The sequence below is a fragment of the Hyalella azteca genome, unplaced genomic scaffold (genome assembly GCF_000764305.2).
Source record: "Hyalella azteca isolate HAZT.00-mixed unplaced genomic scaffold, Hazt_2.0.2 contig17731, whole genome shotgun sequence".
Taxonomy (NCBI): domain Eukaryota; kingdom Metazoa; phylum Arthropoda; class Malacostraca; order Amphipoda; family Hyalellidae; genus Hyalella; species Hyalella azteca.
The window spans coordinates 37,312-59,511 of NW_025947505.1; the positions used below are offsets into that span (position 1 = coordinate 37,312).

The 22,200-nt window shown below is 38.7% G+C and overlaps 1 protein-coding gene across 1 annotated transcript; it reads left to right on the forward strand.

Moving 5' to 3' along the window:
- Positions 1-10,848: 10,848 nt before the first annotated feature.
- LOC108667208 lies at positions 10,849-20,803 on the forward strand. The gene is made up of 7 exons (XM_018154203.2): positions 10,849-12,063; positions 12,942-13,065; positions 13,752-13,830; positions 14,631-14,797; positions 15,561-15,716; positions 16,356-16,509; positions 16,940-20,803. Exons 1-7 carry the CDS (start codon positions 11,077-11,079, stop codon positions 18,495-18,497), a joined length of 3,225 nt encoding a protein of 1,074 aa, XP_018009692.1. The 5' UTR covers positions 10,849-11,076; the 3' UTR covers positions 18,498-20,803.
- The last annotated feature ends 1,397 nt before the right edge of the window (positions 20,804-22,200 follow it).

Below are 22,200 nucleotides of genomic sequence, written 5' to 3' on the forward strand. Positions count from 1 at the left end.
AGACGTCAATTGAACTTCTGCTAATTTTTTAATGTAACAGGTTTGGTAAATTGGGTTTGTTCTTAAAAATATTGATTTACACTAATGTTTTCAAGAAACGCGATCGATGTTTAATGTAATACTGTTTGAGACTAAAATAAGGGTTTATCTAATCTGCGAGCTGTCACGATGCCGAATACGTATTAGTTAATAATGTTAAATTATTTATTCACCATGGACACAGTACGCATACATGTAATGAAGGGAAACGATTTACGTTTTGAGCGATTGACCAATTTTAGACGCAGAAACGCCCTTCATACGGCCGTCTAAGTCACATCGCCGCTGCATGCAGACGCAGTATGGAATCTATCCTAGCTAGTCCTTGGTTTTTTCCACTTACGCAATCGGGTTCCAGCTTCGTGCAGTTGACGGTCGATCTCGTGAGCTGCTTACGATTCACTGCCTCAGCCAAGGAGTTTATTCTGATAAAACCAATTGCAACTTGAAAGACTACAGTCATTGAGATTCATAGCAACTAGCTTGGCCGTAGCTGAGACAAATTCGAATACTAATAAAGTAACGAATTAAGGAAGAGCAGGGCTAGTCCACCTGTCAGGAGCTGTGAACCCAACTTGCAAGTCTGATTTCATGTCCTCATATAGATTAGCATAATCGTTAAGCTTGATAATGGTTGAAATTCAAGTCGTGTGTGTAGAATCGTTTTTTTTTTCATAAATTAGTGCTGAGAAGAAGATTTCGTTCATTCGAAGGCCCGCCGCCCAAGGGGTCAAGTTGCAAAAGGATGCCTTTAATGTTTAGCGCCTTGACAGTACTGCACTAGCTACCTTTCAAGTTACCGGTAGCTGTTGTAAGGGCTCTGCGTTGCTTTGCTTCAATACTGAGGTGCACACATGCCCACCGATAGTTGCATTGACTTCAGGCATTCAGATTTCTTGCTAATATGAACGTAGAGTTGTAAATATTACTTCGCATTCGAGACTGCTGGATCTGGTACCGAATTACTTTCTTAGTTTACAACCTTACTGCTGCTCTAATTATACATTAAATTCGGCAAATTCCTGTTTGCGCAAATAATTATTTTCACAATATTACGGACCAGCAGGCAATAAGTCCAGCAGCTATCTCAAGAATCGGCAACAAGCCATGGGCCTATGTCTTCAACGCCGACACTTCTATTCTATTCTAATCGTCAGTTATGGAATTATCGGGTTTCAAAGGCCGGATCCCTTGTGAATCAAGTCACGAAAAGTTCCAGAATCGGCAACAGGCCATTGGCCTATTTCTGCAATGCCGACACTTCTATTCTAATACTTATCATTGCTTCACAGATTGGCGCTACTTGTTCATCTACTTGCTTCTTAATCCTCACCACACACAAGCCCACCTGCATGCATTCTCACCCCATGCGAATTTGTAAAGCATCCCTTTTGTTGTGCATTGAATGACCAGGTTTTGTCATCTCGAACTGTTTTGGAAGTCGTATTGAACGGAACTTGTTGTTGAAGCGACTGCGGTGACGGTGTGACACGAGCCAAACTTAACTGATTTCCTCGTTTGCATTGTGATGCTTGGGGTGGACAAGCCACAAACAAAGCGAAAGCTAGGCATGGCTGGTAAGACGTTACTGTGTTGCTGGAATCTCATACTCGGTTCATACACAGTTCTGTTGAGGGAGTCTCATTCTTGGTTCTGTTGTCGGAACTTCATGCATAGTTGCTGCGTTGTCTAGCTTGAACCTCATGTTCTGTTGTGTGTTGCTTCAAATTAGTTTCGTCATGCAAGCTGCGAGTCAAAGGTTATTAGTTTCTATATTTTAGATGTGACAGGCAGGCATCATGCCCGTTCGTGCACGGGAGCTTTAGCGCGAGCCAATATAAGTCGAACATTAATTGGGCGAAATGAAACGTCGAATAAATTCGTTGTTAAGCATGAGCTATTAAGTTTTAGTTCTTCGAGGTCTAAATATTTGTTTGTTTACACTGTATTTTTTTCCGTTTCAACGGCTAGAGTTCAGGAATTTTTAGTGATTCAATTATGTAACTTATTTTGTCTCGTGAAAATATTTTTTTACTTTGGGAGTTGTTTGACTTTGTATGTTCGTATGGTCTGTGTGATTCAGTCAGAGCTAGGCTCAACACAGGTCATTTGCTTATCAACGAATATTTTTGGATAATTATTTCCCATCACTGAAGTAGAACTCGAATATCGCGAAAAACATATGACCCTCGTAAATTGACTCCTACCTCCTTCATTAAGCTATCGAATTATCAAAAATCCAAACGGTATTCTGAGCTTATAAATAAATCGTTATATAGCTGCGTAGAAAACTTTCCTTGCCAATCACCGCTTTCAAACTCAAAGGCACGAGCGTTGTAGAGCGGACGATCGCTGCACGGTCGCGGCCTTAGATTCGCGGTAGCAATTAGGAGCGTTATTGTGACTCGCATGCCTCAGCCGCGCATAGCGCAACTCCGCATGATCCGTAGTGGCTACATTACTGTCAAGAAATGGCTCGATTTTAAATCTCTCTATCGCTTAAATAAAGATAAACCGCTGTTTGATTCCCGTCAAGATTTAGAATTTCCCGCATAGAATTGGCCCGATCTTAAATCCTACTATGATAAGTGAACCGCTGTTTGATTTCCCGCTTATTATTGAATCGAGCTTAAATCCTACTTTGAAAGGTAAAACGCAGTTTGATTTTCCATAGTCAATTGGCTCAATGTTAAATCTTACTATACGACATGCAAACAGCAGTTTCATACCTGTCATTGTCGGCAACACTGTCAACTGATCCAACCTTGTAATTTCGATTGAAGTCGTTAAGCCTTAACAACAATTATTAACCTTCAAATTTAGTTCCACATAGGTAACGGTGAGTAATGGATCAGAAATACTTACGTATTTTTTGGTGGTTATACAACTTTAAAGATTAACTGTCCTAATAGAATATAGATGATTATTCTCTCGACACGCTAGCCACTCTAGCGCCACCGGCGGCCGCTCTAGCCTTCCGTGTACGTTGTCGTCCGGCGGGTATATGTGTCCTTTTTTTTGCACGGCACATACGTACTGTTCTTGATGCGCTCAATACGCATTAATACGCTTGATGCTCTTGCGCAGCTTTAATGCGCATTCGTACTGTACTTGATCCACCTAATATGTGTTCTTTTTTTGATGTGCCTCAAATCGTTCTCTTACGTGGTTCTGTCGTTTTCTTGCGGAGCTCTGTCGCGTATTCGTGCTGTTCTTGATGCGTTTAATATTATCGAACTGTGCGCGGAGTCCGAGTTCACGTGTACCTTATTTAGAGCATTAATGTCATTTTATTCATTCATTCATGGGCATGTTGAGTCATGTGCATCTGAATCAATTTCAATGTACCTAATGTCATTTCTCTCCACCAGTCCCGGCGAGATATAAATCTTATATAATGCATCATTCTACCTAAATTAACTTAACCAATATGTATTTGTACGTGGTCTGATGTACATAGTTTATTGCCACAGCAGTAGCGTAGTAAATCAAATGTTAGTATAATTAATTTGTTTCAGTTCATCGAAGATCGTGGTGCTATATTTATACTGAAATGTTAACTATATTGAAACTCTTGATGGCTCTGCTATTGATCACCTGTTGGGGGTTAAGCCTGTTAAAATTTCTAAGTTCGGTGGCAACGGAAAAATACGGACCATCGATCCTGTCGATGCTCATGCACATTGATCTCGTGTTTATACTTTGTGATAAATCTGTGAATAATTGGGAGGTTGGAATGAAGCTACTGACAAAGTTGGCATGTTAGTTTTTCTTACATTCGCTGAGTTCATCAATGCCTGAATATTAATGACACGATATCAGGTATACGCTGCTAACATATTGAATGATGCTAGTCAATAGTCATCGTTGTGTCTGCACATTATTAAGCGCAAGTAAAAAGCATTACCTTTTGGCAACGATTGTAAATGTTTGCATCGATTGTAAGTTTGCTCCAGTTCTAATTGTTGATGGTGTTGTTTCCACTGCAGCCGATGATTAATGACACTTGTTTATAGAAAGTCTCAGGTTAAAAATAATAGATTGAAGTCTAGCAATTGTAATAAAATATGAGTTTATTTCTAAACTAAAAACACTTATAAAAATAAGATAGTTTTCTCAGGGATATATTCATAAATTATTCAAAAAGTATTTTCTGGATTAAGGACTTTAAAAAATGGACTGGAAAGATACAACTTATTTCCTGCTGATGCTACATGCTGTTACTAGTTACTGCAGATACAGGTTACTACCGAAGTGCTAACTAATGCTGTTTGCGGTTCTAATGTTGATGCATTTTACTAGTACCTACTGCGATTGCCGGTTTCGTTTGAGTTCTTTTTTCCTGTTCTTATTGTAGCATTTGTCATACTGTAAGCGGTTCTTTGGTTACGGTACTGCTCTTTCGTAATTGCTATCACTGTTAAAGGTTCTTTTTGTTACTGTTTATCTTCCTGCAGTAATTGCTATTACCTGTAACTGGTCTTGCGTGTCTGTTCTTCGTGTAACAGCAATTTTAGTATGCGGTTCTGTATGACTTTGTATTACGAGCTCATTCAGCAGTTGACATTTTGTTTCGTAGCGGCTTGATTGCGGCTTTCGACGAATGATTTACTGATCCTTTTGCTACTGGGAACCTTTGCTCGCATCCTTAGAAAGTGGCGGTGTGAAATGATTCTGAAGCTTGGTATTTTAGATCGAATTTAAAAAGTGTTACAAAAAGTTACTGATTTTGCTAGTATTTTGATTTTTATTGCTGAATATATCGATATAGGTATTCATTCTCTTCGACTGAATGCACCAGTTGATCTGATAGCAACCTTTTATTAAAGTTTGAACTTGAATTCTTCTTCTTCTTAAATGCTTCCTATACCGTAACTGCTCAAAAGAGGATAATGGTTAATAAACGCACGTTATACAGTGATCACTTATTATGAACGTCCTTAACCTTTTTAGGTGAAAAAAGATGAGATTTGTAAGAAGCTCTAGTTTTTATTCTGAAAGCAACTCCAACTTGAGGCTGTCGAGCTGTTTACCTTCATTTGGCCAGAATTCTAAAAAATTGAGTCCAAATCTATTTAAATTTTCCAATTATGAATCCAATTTTATTCGTATTTTAATAGATTTCTTTTTGAAAATTTTCAGTATTTATATACTGTTAACAGCTTCTTTCTGGGAATAACATTCAGAAATATTATGGGTTGCAGTAGGAACAGGTGCTGGTATTTACTAACGTTTATTTTTGTCTGTACATCATTTATAAAACTGAAGAAAGTGTTTCAAGTGTTCATTTTGAGAAACTATTTGTTTTGAATCGAAAGAATGGGCAAACGGGCCTTTTCATTTACGTTATCTCCGCGCGAACACTACTGATTTTACCTTACTGATGAAATGATGTGTGAAGCGAAAGTGAACAATTATTCCTGTTACGGCTTAAGACCATTTTGAATCAAATCACATATCTATTTAAATTTCCATAGTCAAAAGCCATCGACGAATATCTTCATTTTTAACCATGAATACCTCCGTCTATTCGATGTTTCATAAGCTTCAATGTTTCATAGGCTTCGATGTTTTATAGGCTTCGATGTTTCATAGGCTTCGATGTTTCATAGGCTTCGATGTTTCATAGGCTTCGATGTTTCATAGGCTTCGATGTTTCATAGGCTTCGATGTTTCATGAGCTTCGATGTTTCATAGGCTTCGATGTTTCATAGGCTTCGATGTTGAATAACATCGCATTCCATGCATCGTCACTACTTCGGACTGCAGCCTTGATTCGCTGCCATATTCAGTCGAGGTCAAACGCTCAGGGCGCTTATGGGGTGACGAGTAGGCTGGCACGCTGCTTTGCTTCATGAGGATTGATAGTTTTTTATGTTGGTTAGATTTCTCTAATAATTTCATATAAGTTTTATGTGGATTGTAACTCTCCCTCATCAGTTTGTGTGAGTTGTAATTACAATGATTCCTGATCAGTTTGTGTAAGATGTAATAATCCAACAAGTTAAATCAGTTCACACACATCATACGCACCAGTTTTCATCAGTCACAACCAATACGTTCACATCAGTTTTCTCGTTCACATTAGTTTAACGATCTAACAATTGTTTGTCAGTTTTGTGCGGGTTTCAATGCCCAAACAATTCCTCATTAGTTATGTGTGGATTGCAATAATACAACAATTCATCAGTTTTATCAGTTTTTTTTTTTAACGATTTAACAGTTGTTAAGTTTTGAGTTGCTTGTAACAGTCATCTATTCGTCATATTCATTTGTACCCGCAGTCAACTGTCTTTATGTTTGTTTAGAAAACGCGTTGTCTGTGTAAAGAAAGTTTCAACATAGAAGTGCGTGTTGATGTTAGCTGTTGAACGTTTCCCAAGCTTTCCGTACTCCCGGAAACCTAGTTTTTCATCTTGAAGGTATGTTTTTATTCAAATTTTATTTTTACCTCAATCAGTGTGCTTGGATTTGTGCTGTATCTTTTCAAGAAAATCTTTTCCGATAAATACATTGGTCACGTAAAATGGTGGACATTTATTGGACGGCTGAGGTAGAAAAAGCTCTTACTTCGTTAAAATTTTTTTACTGCGCTTCAAGTCTATATAGCCTCATTTCCAGAGAATTTTATCTGATAATACCATGAGATCCTTGTTCAAAAAGTTTTTAATGTTCATTTAGAATGGTTGATACTTCTGATTTAATTTCGATTCACCCTTTATATTTGCTTTCTGAAGCAAAGCTTCCTGCTTCTACTGCGGCTGTTGCAAACCATGATCACTGAAAAAGCAGTAGAACTTCTTGCTTGAAGATTATTCGATTTTGTTGTTCTTTCGCGTAAGAAATATCTGAATGGCCAATGTTGAGCGATGTAAAATTAAATTCAAATGATATAAACTATTTTTTAAGAGTGGCTCGTAAATTTTAAATACATAACTTACATTGATTTTCAAGTTTTAACTGACCTCATTCTCAAAACTTAATCATTTATTGTCATTTTATAGATTTCGTGGCAAAATACGCGGTCTTTATAATGGGTGCATGTCTAATTGTACTAATGTCTAAAAATTTCACAAACGATTTGGAAAATACAATAACCTCAGTGGAATTATTTCCATTGATGATCAATAATTTTACTGACAGTCAAATTTACTTACATTATTTGAAAATTATGACCGTAGTTTGGCCTTCATTAAACCATGTAGACTTAACAGATGTTGGCCTCCTGACACAAAAGCGTCGATTCTTATTTAGTTCTGGCCAGCCAGGGTCGCTTTGTCGTAGGCAGGTATCTGAGCAGGGACCTATATTACTATGATGAGATAGCCAATATTGGGTAAGTTAACGCAGGTTGCTGAACTGATTACGTTCTTGCGTCATCAGTTCAACCTTCTTATTTTTTATAGCTTCCTTTAATTCTTTGATTATTGATAAAATTTTGAAGATGTTTTCTTTTTTGAATGCGTTTCCTTTTAAAAAAGCCACTTTTTCGTATCGCAACGCAGAGAACGCATCAATACACAAACTTAGTCTTGCATAAAACGTTTCATTGTCGTTCAAAATTATATTAATCTCAAAGATAATTTAAAGTTCCTGGTAATTAAAGAACAAGTGTCATTTTTTAGCACATCTTCAATGCAAACAAACACCAAGCTTAAGGTTACCAAGGACTTGAAACTTTTATGTTACTATCACTCAACTGCACCGCAAACTTACAACTCTTGTCTTTGTAGCTTGCACTTTCAACTTTTCCTAGGACTTCCAATTCTTGTCTTATTAGCTAATAGTGTCAACGTCATCAAAGACTTATATCTCGTGTCTTACTTATTTAGCACTCTAAATTCTCTTCATTCTGTACGGTAACAAAAGTTTACTTTCTACATGCACTTTCATGTTGTGAGTTCGTGAGGTAACGGCACATTCCCGAATGCCGCTAGGCGTATTATTTGTGAGTGTGAGCTTAGTTGGCCGCTGTGGAAGTGGCGTGATCACCTGGAACGCTGTATAGGTTGTCACGTCTCACTCAAATGCCAGTCTCGAGAAAGCTTTTCTCTTTCGACAATTACATGTGGAAGGTGACGATCGAATGCCGGGTCGCTTCAATAATTGCTCTGTTAAGAAATCACTTCAAAGTCATTTGAAGTATTTTGAATCAAAGTTGTAACGTTCGTCGTTGCGTAAAACTGAATTACAAGAGGTGTAAAACGTATCTCTGGATGTGGGTTGAAATTTTTAATTGTAAAATTTTCATTGCTATTCTGTATGCGTTCCTTGTATTGTTATTGTGATTAAACGCAATGAATATTCATTCATATTAAGCCATTCCTTAACTTGGCTACCGTAATTCAGCTCTGCCAATGACATTGTGTCCGCGACTTTCAAATTCCGGCGATGCAAACAATTGCATGCTTGCCTGCGTGCCAAAAAATTTACTTTTTCCAACTAGTTTTCTCTGTGATTTGTTCAGCGGAAATTAAAAAAAAAAAGAAATGTGATGCCTTTAAGGAAGGCTAATTTTTGGACGAGAGCTCATTTTAAACTTAAATAAATTATCGAACTCATTTGACCTTAAGTTGAATCGTGCGAACTGCAGCTGACATTTGACTCGACATCACACAAGGCCTCGACGAAACAAGTTATAATTAGGAGGTTGTGACAAATTCTAGTTTTTCCACACAAGCTAAAATTGGGGTTGTGGGAAGTTATAAGTTGTACATTAGAAGTTATAATTGGAAGGTTGGAACAGGTTATAAATTGTACAATACATGTTTTAAATGGGAAGTTGTGACTATAATTATAAGTTGTGGGTAGTGACAAGTTGTAGGTTGTACAAGACAAGTTATAATTTGAAGATTTGACCACTTCTAAGTTCTACAAGTAAAGTTATAATCGGAAGGTTGTGACAAATTTTATGTTGCACAAGATAAGATATATTCTTTGTGTTCACTATACGATCGCAGACATAATTTTGGAGTTTATGCGACGTGAATTATGACGATAATTGATTAATTTTGTGCGGCACGAATTTATTACATTAGCAATGCTTTTAGTTCTTCAAGCGAATAGCGACTTCAAACCACCACTGAGCAAGTTTTTGTTTGTTTAGTCGAGTCTATTTATTTGTATATAAAGAGGCAGGTTTGTCTTTTTCTACGCAGAACGATTGAAAACTCGTTTTTTATTATTTTAATAATTCATTACATATATTTTAATGATAATCTTAGCTATTGCCTAAATTAACGATCATGCTAATGGTTTAATGTGAAATGCAGCCTCTATTGGCTGTGGAATTAACGGTACGAAGGCTGAGCTCCTTTGCGTAGACGCGGCGTCGCTGGCGAGCCTCAAACCTGTTCCAGGCTCGGCAGGCTCTCAAGGGCACAGCAAGATCACCATTTCACTGCCTCAACTTTACGCTAACCTTCTGCGCTAGAAGCTCAAAGTCATTAAAAAGTTCATTAATGCACTGTCTCAACTTTACGTCAACGTTCTGGGCTCCAAGCTTAAAGTCATTAACCAGCTCACCATTTCAATGCCTCACCTGCCTCAGCTTTACGCTTAAGTCCAGCTTTCCAAGCTTAAAGATAATAACCAACGCACCATTTCACTGCCTCACTTGCCAATGTTTTACTGCAGCGATCGGCGCTCCCATTTCCCAATAACCAGTTCACTATTTCACTGGCTTACAAGACACTGTAATTAATTACGACATAATAATGTATCAGCCAATGTCCGCTCGTAGAGCTTGTAATTTCTGCAGCATTTTCAATAAAATACGAATATAAGCTTTTGCGAATTATTATCCAATTGATGAAGTAATCCAGTCAATCACACTATTTGTTATCTTCGAAGTTACATCATAATTTACATCCATAGCTATACTACTACTGTAATTATATAAGATCATCGTGAATGTCATTATGCAGGATCACTGCTCACGTCATTATACGTGTTGGTCCGAATGTTTTATGCTGTTAGGGTCCGACTAAGGTGGCCTTGCAAGTCTTCAGTTATCCAGAACATCATAAGACGACAAAAAAGGTGTGACGAACGTAGTTTTCTGTGCAGAGAGAAAACCATCCCAAGTGTGGGAATATAATTTTAAATTGATGCGGAGGTTCAATTGTTCATGATAGTTACCTTACTCAGGTATTGCATTAATATTCAACGCACTCGTAGATGTGTGAACTGGATAACTGGAAGTTAATTAATTTGGAGTGATAATTACTCAAAGTTTAATTGCATTTCAAGGCGCCAGCGTCAGTGTAGTGCATCATACGGCGTTAGTGTAGTGCATAACACGGTGTCAGTGTAGTGCATCATACGGCGTTAGTGTAGTGCATCACACGGCGTCAGTGTAGTGCATCCCACGGCGTCAGTGTAGTGCATCATACGGCGTCAGTGTAGTGCATCATTCGGTGTCAGTGTAGTGCATCACACGGCGTCAGTGTAGTGCATCACACGGCGTCAGTGTAGTGCATCATTCGGTGTCAGTGTAGTGCATCACACGGCGTCAGTGTAGTGCATCACACGGCGTCAGTGTAGTGCATCACACGGCGTCAGTGTAGTGCATCACACGGCGTCAGTGTAGTGCATCATACGTCGTCAGTGTAGTGCATCACACGGCGTCAGTGTAGTGCATCACATGGCGTCAGTGTAGTGCATCACACGGCTTCGGTGCAGTGCATTATACGGCGTCAGTGTAGTTCAAACTATGTTAATCATCTTAGTACTGTATTAGATTTTTTTTTATCATCTCAGTACGGTGTTCCAGATGTTTTAATCATCTTATTTTATGTTTCAGATGGCGGTCGACGGTTCGCCTTATTAGTTATAAATTAAAAATTTATCGTACAAACTTTTACTTATATTAAATCATGTGCAAATTAAAATGTGTGTTATTCTCTTAGAATGAAACTAAGATATGGTTGTAACAGTTGCGTCTTCCTGGATACGTTCTATTCTCCGTGACTTCGACTGGAGACAAAATCTTCTGGTGGACGAGGCGCCCCCAACATGAGTTACTGAGAGACAAAGATGGTCAGAAGCAGAGTTTCGCTGCTGTTAACTTTATTCCTCGTAGGGCTCCCAAACTCTGGCACCACTGCCAATGGAGCTAATCGTTTCTTAGGCCGCGGGTCGGGTATACCCGCCGTTCACAAATGTTGTCCTCGGGATCAAGCGCTGCTAAGTGGCCGAGGATGTATCAGGTCTTCGAGTCCTCCGTCCGCTTATCTCACTCATCTACAGAATACCATGTCGGTGAGGGTGGGCTTCCCAGTACCTCGCAATACCACATGCACCATGATGATGCTCAGGAGAGACATTAAGCATGTGGCCACATGGTGGATCAGTCGAGTTGGTCTATTGGCCGTCGAGGCACCTCAGGGAGAATTAGCCATTCACAATTACTGCCTTGACGACCTTGTTGATCCTGTGACTAACGCGGCTTCTCCTTCAGCTGTCACTTGTGTTCATGAACTCAATGGTGAACTGCAGCTTCCTCTTTCTTCTTTCCGGAGTAAGACGGTTGGTAAATGTTGCGCAAGAGACCAACATTTCTCCCACGTGAACCGCACATGCCAGACTGGGGCAGAAGGAATCCCCGATTGGGAAGTGCCAGTTCCTGGAGCCGATAACGAAACCCAACTCGGCTACACTGGTTTCCCCAGTTGTTCTTCAGGAAAGTATTCAACTTACTACTTCGAGAACAACACCAAGGAACACGTCAGACTTTCCGCGAACTTGAGTCTACTCATCGTGCGAATGAATGGACATTGTGTCGAGAGAGAAAGTACTGTGAGCCTCAAAGATTATTGTTTTGACTATGAATGGGATGGAAAACGGGAAGCCAAACCTTTGGCCGTAGTTTGCCTCGAGCCTGACGATGTTCTTGATCTGCTCGAGGTGGAGCAACAGCCTGCTCTGCTTGTGCTGCTTTCGCTTTCCTGTATCGCCCTCATTCTCACCCTCATCTTCCTGGTCGCCCTTCAAGCAAAAGGCTTCGTCCAGCACGAATCCCAGGTAAGAGTTGGCGCAAACGATCTCAGTCTTACCATATTATTATTATTAATAAACGTTCGTCAAGAACATGAATGCTGTACCTCAACCAATATTTTTGCTGCAAACTATCACACAGGGTCGGCATTGTAAAATTTTTCTCATGTGGTGCAACTATATACCAAAAACTATGATACTTCTATCGGTCACTGTTTTCACAACGAACGTTGCTTATAAGCTCACTGAAAGATGTTTATGACATCGAACAGCTCGGAGAAAATACATATGTTGAATAAATAATATATATGACTGTGTTATATTTACTATTACAGATCTCAAAAACAATTGAGATATTAGGCTGATCACATTTTGCGCTTCATATTTTCTTCAATACGTGAATATCTTCGTTTTTTACAATAAGTTGTAATTCTTTTATTTTCTGTCTCGTGATTAACTCCAGGTGTGAAGGATATTTTCATTCAACAGTTTAGATCAAAATCTAAATATTTTAAATTTATCAAGATCACAATCCTCGTATTCATTTTAATTTTCAAATTTCATATCATAATTCTCTTGAATTACTCTGGCAATTTTTATATTCTAGTCATGGCAACGAATTTTCTAATTTTAATTCGTAAACGTTGCCTGCCTCATTTCCATTCAAATCGCTTTCTCTTCAATTCTTGTAATCACATGACATCTTCGAATTGTTTATCTCATGGCAAATATTTCATTGTAAAATCTTTGAATTATTTCATTCTCTACCTCATGACACCCATCAATTGTGATTCTCTCAAGGCAGATTTATCATTTCAAGATCTGTAATTCATCTTTATTCTCTTCCTAATCGCGCTGATGCTTGGTGTAAGTTTCATCCGGATTACGAATGTTTTTCTGTTCAGACGGACCTACTGGCGCCGCGCACTCACATTACCTACGTGGTCGCGATGCTGCTCAGCTTCTTCGTTTTTGCTGCGGCCAGTGGGCTGGATGCACACGAACGTTCGTCCCTCTGCAAGGCTACGGGTGAGCTTACACTTTTACTTTCGTATTAACTCTGACTGTCGATTATTAATTATTTTTTCATTTACCTTATCATCCCGATTTGTTTTTCTGTTGTATAAGTTATTCGTTTATCCCGCCTGAACCTTCTCTATCAACTCAGTCAGCCTCCCCTTCTTTCTTTTCTGGTTATTCGTCGCGCATATTTTTTTTTCTAATTCGTGATTGTATGTTTCCAATCTGCCTTTTTGCTTACGATGTGGACTAGCAAGAAATTCGGATGTACACTCAAGGCAAAAGTAATTGTAACCGCCACGTTTACTAACAAGGAATACATATGTACACTGGAATAGTCCAAGCACAAATAATTGTAATCGCTCCGTGGACTAGCAAGAAATACGGAGGTACACTCTAATGCACAAATAATATTCTACTTGCGTCCTGCCATGAACAATAAGGTCTCACCGTCCGGTTCAGCGTCAGGATATTTGCCATATACGTAACCATTGCATCCATTCAAAAAGTTTTTTCAGATTTTCATTATAACAGATTTTATCAAAATCTAATCTGATGAAATAAGAGACAAACTGTTCGAATTTATGGTGAGTCTTATACTCTAGAAATTGTATGCCCACTTTCTAAATTTTCAGTCAGAAATCAAATTATTTTCGAGAACTCTGATGAAAGTGAATTAATCTGGTTTGTTGCAGGTGGATTTTTAATGTTCTTCATCCTCGCCGGCTTCCACTGGAACACAGCCCTCTGCATCGAGTCGTTGCTCATCATCATGTGAGTTGAGGAGACACTGGCAGCGATGATCAAGTCCTAAGTTACAAGTTAAATATTTTGACATGAACGTAATCTACTCCTTAATTATTTATGCACAGCATAATTAGCTCTAAATAATTCATTTTTCAATGATGATATAAAGCAAGACTAGGTACGTATATACTAGCTCATATTAGATGATCTCCTCGTCTTAAATTGGAATTCATTTGCAAAATGCCATTGCTGGTTAATACTATAACATGTAGGTATCCTGTCACCCTATAATACCGTCACTAACTTAAGAGTTATTTTGCAATTTAAAGTTATTTTGAAGCGCGGTAAATTTTTTCCTAACTAAGGGACAGATTTAGTTTTTTTTCAATGGTCAATATCTAAACGCTGTACAACCTATCACTGAAGAACGTGATCTCTTCTCAGTTGAATTTGAGAAGTTCAACACCTTCGTCAGTGTTGGGCATCGTCAGGAATAAAATTACTGCACGTTACTTTTTGCTACTTTGAGTCGAACGTACCGACAATGCGTGTCTTCAGGAGGTACGGAGTGACAGGCTGGGCTCGTTACGCCGTCCACTGCTGCTGGGCGTGGGGTATGTTCAGGCATTTATAATATTGTTTGTTCAGGAGGTACGGAGTGACAGGCTGGGCTCGTTACGCCCTCCACTGCTGCTGGGCGTGGGGTATGTTCAGGCTTCTATAATATTGTTTGTTCAGGAGGTACGGAGTGACAGGCTGGGCACGTTACGCGGTCCACTGCTGCTGGGCGTGGGTATGTTCAGGCATTTATAATATTGTTTGTTCAGGAGGTACGGAGTGACAGGCTGGGCTCGTTATGCCCTCCACTGCTGCTGGGCGTGGGGTATCCCCGCTGCTATCACGTTCGTTGCCATGAGCCTGGATGCTCACAGCGACAACTTGTCATGCAGTGCCATACTGCCCAGGATTGGAAAATTCAAGTGCTTCTTTTCAGGTGATCTTTATTACTTGACTTCATGGCAATTTGTTGACAGAATAAACTCTTAGAATATCTGCAAATTAAAATATTTTTAAGCAAGGAAAATGCTGAGATTGATTACTAGTGTCAATGATATTTATTTTTCATATTTTTAATCGATTTTGGTTATTTAATTGATAGTGTTATTAGTTACTGACTAATATAAAGATATCACTAAGTGGAATTTTATTGTTTTTCAGTCGTACTCAATTTGTTTTATAATTATCGTGTATGTTAGCCCGGAGTTGGTTGGGAGCTTACGTGGTAAGGAAACACGGCAAAGGAGGGTAACGCAAAGTGCTGATGGGTAATGCCGAGTATCAGGGATTACAAGATGTTTTAGTTTATCCCAGCCCAAAACCCAAATCCAGCTAGGCAGGGTAACCCGAGGTATCAACACAACTCAGTGCAGAATAGCAACCCAGTTTGGAGTTAATTCGAACTACCATCCTGACTAGGCATTGCACGGTAACGCAGTTACTATAATTGTGTATCCCGCGGCAGGGTATCTAGGTATCAACGTGACTCCATATAGCAGGGCAACTTAGTTTGGCTGGATAGCCCAGTTTGATAGGGTTACTCGACAAAATTGGCCAAAATTCGACCCTGAGACTAAGAAAGGCTTCCGATTGGCCAAAATGCGAACCGACCGACTTGCTTAAATATAGACCAGATAAGATCGACGCCACGAACACGCGAGTTCTTCCCCATCATCATATAAACTTGATATTTATTACAGACCCGGACGCCTACATGCTGTACTTGTACATGCCGATATTTGCGACGTTGGTGGTGAATCTGGTGACGTTATGGGCTGGTCGACGCATCCGCCTTATGCGTCTGCGTAGACTTGAGCTCGGCGCCAAGCATCACCACAAGCGTCACGCTTCTTCTGGTAATAGTTAGCACACAGTTTCATTGAAGAAAATGTTGTGTAAATTGTTCCACTAATTTAATGCGTCATAAATCAACGAATCAGAAAGATTATATGCTCTCAAGTTCCCTAAAGGTGTCTAAACGTAAGGAATATTGCATTATTGTCATCAAGCTCTTCAGAGGTATTCTGACTCTTAAATGACTAGATTTAAATGTAATCTTATCATATCAATGGTTGTGAAATGTTGAATTTCTGCTTCTATTGTTTATCTTTTTAAAAAATAATTTTGCCGTAAATTTTTTTTTATTATTATATGGTACAATATTGAGGACGGTGTCAGCTGTATAAATTTTCAGTCCAAGTATAAAGAGTTCACTTCAGTAATTTTTGTCCGCTATGTGACGATAAATATCAGTATATTGGAAATGCCAATGATCTGGGCCTATACATTCAAAAAAAGTTAAGAGATCGTAAGTTCAATAGCCAATCATTGACGGCCTTTCAAGCAAAATCCACCAATCATAGAGAAGAAAATAGAGCGTAAGTATTACGTTCACTTAGCGAATTTTGAAAGTATGGCCCCTGAACAAAAACATTAACATATAAAATTAAATGAAGCCGAGAATATATAACATAGGCTGGGATAATGTTGTGCAGGAGGCTCCGGTAACGGCAAGAACGGCACCCTGGAGGGGGACATCTCGGCTCCCGACCTGCAGCGGCGGGCGCTAGGCCCCGCGTACTCCAGCACCAAGGGCAGCAACTCGTCCATCGCACGCTTCGGGCTCAGCTCCAGAGAAACTCTGAAACTGTAAATGAATTTAATTTTTACAGATTATTATGCCTCTATATGACGTAGCGTTAGCTCTTAAATTTACTGTACAGCAAAATGGAAACTCTGAAACTGTAAATGAATTTATTTTTTTACATATTATAATGCCTCTACATGACGTATCGTTAGCTCTTAGGTTTACTGTACCGTAAAATTAATTTCAATATTGTTTCGGTAAATATGATTAGTTAGCTAATTGGTTGATTTTAAATATTTTTCGATGAGCGTACGGGGATTTGCGCATTCAATTTATCATGCTGAATAATTTAAAAAAAAAAAAAAAACAATCAAACGTTCTATAAAAATTTGAGAATTTTCATAGGTACCCACGATATTTTCCGATAGTTTACCATTTGTTCCATGCCTTCTGAATTAAAGGATTCTATGTACAACATAATATCTTCAACAGGTGGTTGGAGGCTGTTTGCCTGGCCTTGTGGTCAGCCGTAACCGTGACGTTGGAAGTGATTGGATTTACGGTGATGGGTTATGGATTATCGCGAGGCGATCAATGGCACCAGTCTCTTTGGTACATCCCTACAGCCGTCAACGCTCTAAGAGGCTTGGGTGTGTTCCTCATCTTAGTCATCCTACCCAAAGAGAGTCGCAGCTACGCCGCTGAGCTCATTTCTGCTGCATGGGAAAAATGCGGGGGAAAACCTCTACGTGAACTCTTACCTTCAACTCGTCGGTCTTCAACGTCCACCAGCACAACTGCCACCACAACTGCAACCGCCAGCCCAGTCGCTCTAGGCGACAAAGAGAGAATTTCTCAATCGTCTTCGGATACTCCGCTATCATCTCACACGGCGTCGATGAGTGAGCTTCGTGAACTGCCCAACCCTAACGATAACGGTTTCACTCCCACGACTTTGGAGACTAATTCAACATCGATTTCAACGAAACCCAAGAGCTTACCCTTGGAAAAGACAATAGACTCTAGGACGCCGAAGAAAACAAATTCCAAAACAGACGAAAAAGCGACCAACGGTGGTTCCATTTCAAAGAGCGACGAAAATGAGTCTGACCGGAAATCTGACAAATTGAGCAGTGAAAATCCCGATATTTATCATCGAGATGAGACAATGAATTGTATGAATAACACCTCTACAGATGCACCTATGACCGACGTAGAACATGGCTGTCTCAATGAGTCTGTTCGAAATATCAGTGAAATTTATCCTAAAAGAAATAGCCTTGGCATGCCGGCAAAACCTCCCCGAAAGTCACTAGATTTATCTACTCGTGCGTCTCTGAGTCTCGAAAATGTGTCACAATTTCCTGGTCGTGGCGACTCGAGGCCTGCTACCCCACCCAAAACTCCTTCTCCAAGTTTAGAAGACGACTGCAATTCAAAGGATCCATGCAGGTATCCTAGTAAGATCCGGTCTGACTCGGCTCCCGACACTCCTCCTGATTCAGTTCCTCCGTCACCTCCAAAGTCTCCACCACCTCTTGAAGTTTGTGATCAAATTCTTGAAGTTCTACCTCTGCAAACGGTGGATGAGAGTCACCTTAGCATTTCTGCGACACGCTCAGTAAAAAATGACGATGCAGTAAAATTAAAACCGTCCGAGTATTCAGGGATTGCTACCGACGATGCTGGTTCAACCAATATGGATGAAACCGAGAATTATAAAAAGCCTTTGGCACTAGACAATTCCTGTGTTGTTTCACCGGAGAAAATTAGGAAGAAGGATGATTCTAGGCTGGAATCCTCCGAAAATTCAATGGCTCGAGCGGATGCCAGTACGAATCAAGCAGAGAATCCATCGGCGTTTTTTAATCAAGCGTCTTATGATGGTGAGGTCCCTGGAAGTGAATTCAGCCTTGACGACAAAATTGAGCGAGAAAAGGCGGACGATTGTGTTGCCAGCAGAGGCGATAATGACAGTGAACATCATCCTGACGCTGCTGAGGTTGAATCTTGTAAATCTACGTTGAATGTAACCAATATTAGTGCATAAGCGGCATCCTAATGTTAATCTAGCTGCTAGCGTTTATGTATACGAGAGTTGCAACTGTAGTTGCGATTTTCATTTAATTATACAGATAATTGAAGTTAATGGTTCATAACAGTCATGAATATTATTGTAATAATATTTTATTTGTCTTTGAAAATTTGAACTGACCTGCTGCTAAAAGTGAAGGTATCATAGCTATTATTCAAATGTGTCATAAAATATGGAGTTGGTATATAAAACTGGAGCAGTCCGGGTTTCAAACAAGACATCTCTTGGAGATGCCATAATTCTCGCAGAACACTTTGAATTTCCTGCCACAAGTCCACACTATTTGCCTCATATCACTAACATGAACACTAACACTATCATTTAACACTAGCAGTTAAAATTTAATAATTTAATTATCTAAGGAGTTATGGAGCACGAAATAAGTTTATTTTTTATAGTCGTCAGTTAGTCTGTCGCATTAAGAACTCAGAACAGGGCGGGTTGTTCAGTGCCTTGCCTTTCGTGCTCTCAGGGTAACTTTGGAAGAGGATTGGGACTGGCGAGACTGGATTGAGTTGACCCATTTTAAAAATATTTCAAAAATCCTTACAGCAGAGAATCCTTGCTGCCTTATGCTCGTTTATGTGTAAAAATTTAAATTTCCGCGTAATTTTACATTGAACTGTCAGATGATTCTATCGGTTTGCATTGAATAAAAAGTCCCGCGTTATTGAATTTTTGGAGTTAAATAATAGCATTTTATGATGCCAACCGACAGATTCCCAGACGTTTTATGATGCCAACCGACAGATTTCCGCTACGTTTTCATTAAAATTCATTTTTACATTCAAATGCAATTCTGGTCCTACTAAATATTATCCGTAACCGATCAACAGAAAAAGTGTGCATTTCATCGGGTTTTATTTCAGGCTTTAATTTAAAAGACATTTGATAATGCCGCCCCGCAATCTTTAAAAGACAGACATTTGTACCATATTATATTATCTGTAGATAATACCCTAAGTTATATCATGATTTCTATCTGTTTTACAGTGCGTGGTGTGAGACTGTACATAGGCCGTGTACATCGTGTCATAATTTCTGTACATTCTTCTAGTTTTATCCTGGGAAATTTTTATCTTTTAAATGCGAGTTCATACGTGCTTTTCTCGAAATTCAAATTGTTTTCTAGAATAAATTAGGTCGTTAATTCTGTTGTTGCTTTCAAAATTTTCGCTTCCAACTGACAATTTTTTTGATCAATTTTCTGGATCTATTCATTTTACAATTTCGCATTGTTTGTTTTGGATTCATATCTTCGGCGTCCATTTTTTAATTTATGTTTTTTATTGGTTTCATTCACGAAATTTATTGTACTAAGTGCGAGAATAGAAGAATTGATATTTATTACATTGATTTATGTTCAGGGTTTGTGTTGAGAGCGTTCAGAAGTACAAATAAATTTTGTACGATGTTTGCAGCGACTGAATATTATGTATTAATATATTACTTGAGCTTCCAGCGTTTTATTCGTCACAATAATTAAATATAATATTTATTTGAAGAATGTTTGGAACAAACTTGGTTGATTAAAAACGAGATATGAACAGTTTCAATAATTTAAACCATAGTGTGAGCAAACAATTGCGCGCTTATACTTGTTTGTACAATATAGGTGTTCGAGTGTCACAAAACGTTTAAAATTATAACTATTTTATTATAATTTGTATTTGTAAATTATAGCGATTCAATTATAATTTGTATTTGTAAATTATAACTATTCCACGATTACGTGCATATACTTGTTTATGCAATGTTAGTGTTCGAGTGTCACAAAATTATTTGAATTATAACTGATTTATCAATTTGCTTTTTGATCATTGGAGAATTCCTTAAATAATTTACATAGTTTGAAAGGAAATGTAGCGAAACCACACTTGATGGGCTCTGTTCAACAGCCATTAATCAATCTCTGTTTAACCAATCAAACTGTTGAACAGCCTCTGTTCAACAGCGTGTTTAGTTGACGCGAAGGTGGTATGACATGAGCCTATGTGCAGATCCCAGAAGATATATCTGATATTCGTAGTAGCATCCTGACGTAAACGTCATCAAGATTGCCTCAAAATTTGTTCATGTACCAAACGAAACGATAAATGAATTGTATTCCCAATTTTTGTTTCTGCTCTGTCTCGGAAAACCTTTCCTTCTGAATATCTTTTCTCTCGTGAAAACATCCCACATCTGAAAACCCTTCGACAAAATTCTCATGTTCATTAAGACTAGCGTCGAGAGAACAATTAAAAAATATATATTTTAAACGCGTTTTCTTTCACATTCTGATATCTGCACCCCAAAGTAGATAAAAACTTTGAGACCGATTTATTCGAAGTTGATCGCTCAGTCTGAATTTGTTTTAGATAAATATCTCAAAACACAAAGAAATCCGTAACTCACGCCACATTTCCTTTGAATCTCTATACAAATTCTGGAAACCCCATATTAGAAAATTGATTAATGACAATTGCTGAGCCTGAGAAGTTCTGCCAATCCAGTATCAAGACAGAGATATCGCATACATGTAACATTCTAGGGACGGAAGAAAGCTTCCATACATGTAACATTCTAGGGACGGAAGAAAGCTTCCATGCATGTAACAGCCTAGGGACGGAAGAAAGCTTCCATACATGTAACAGCCTAGGGACGGAAGAAAGCTTCCATACATGTAACAGCCTAGGGACGGAAAAAAGCTTCCTTACATGTAACAGCCTAGGAACGGAAGAAAGCTTTCATGCATGTAACAGCCTAGGGACGGAAGAAAGCTTCCATGAATGGCACATTCTCGGGAGAACCAATGCAAAGAGTGAGGGGATTCTTTAACGATAGTTATGCGTCTTACAACGCCTCCCGTTTACACAATAAGAGACGCGCTTGTATTTCGGACTGTACCAGGTGTGTATCCGAGTTTCTTTCAACCTTCATACAATCTAATTCCTAAAGAATATTTAAAAGGATTTTAGAAAAGGATAGAGGTTGCCGCTAGAAACCTAATTTTCCTGATAGTGAAGTGACATCAGCATAATTTGGCTTTAAAATTTTCTCCATGTTGATTGTAAAATTGTTCAGTACAGCGTTGCCTGTAGGTTGTGCGTTGGTTTGACTGCATGCGTAAGATTTGAATCAAGACTACTCACCCAGACATACGATAAACCATGCCCGTGCGAGTTGTATTGACATAACGAGATTGTATGTTAGGAATACAGTCATTTATATATGAAGGTGTAACTCGTTATCACAATTATTATCATTATTACTAGTCATCACTGTGACTCCGAAAAAATGTCTAAAAAATTCTTGGAGAATACGTCTTAAGATGTAGGATCATGCGAGTTCCACGTCCATAATCAACAGCGTTTGCTTTAGAACCTGTTTTGAGGGCTGAATCAATAGGTTAGGAGAATTTTTTATAAAAAATCATAACTGGCTTACATACGCCAGCTTGTTTGCGAGTTTTGCGTACAGAATATTTCTTAACGATTATGGTATTGTATGGTAACATTTATTAAATAATATAACAAGATTGGATCATATTAATGAAAACCTAATTCCAAATAAAAAAACAATTAAAATAAAATTAAATCCAAAATGCAGCCAGATGCCACAGCTATAACGTAAGAATGATCTGGTCATGCCACCAGTAATGACTGCCGTTAACTTT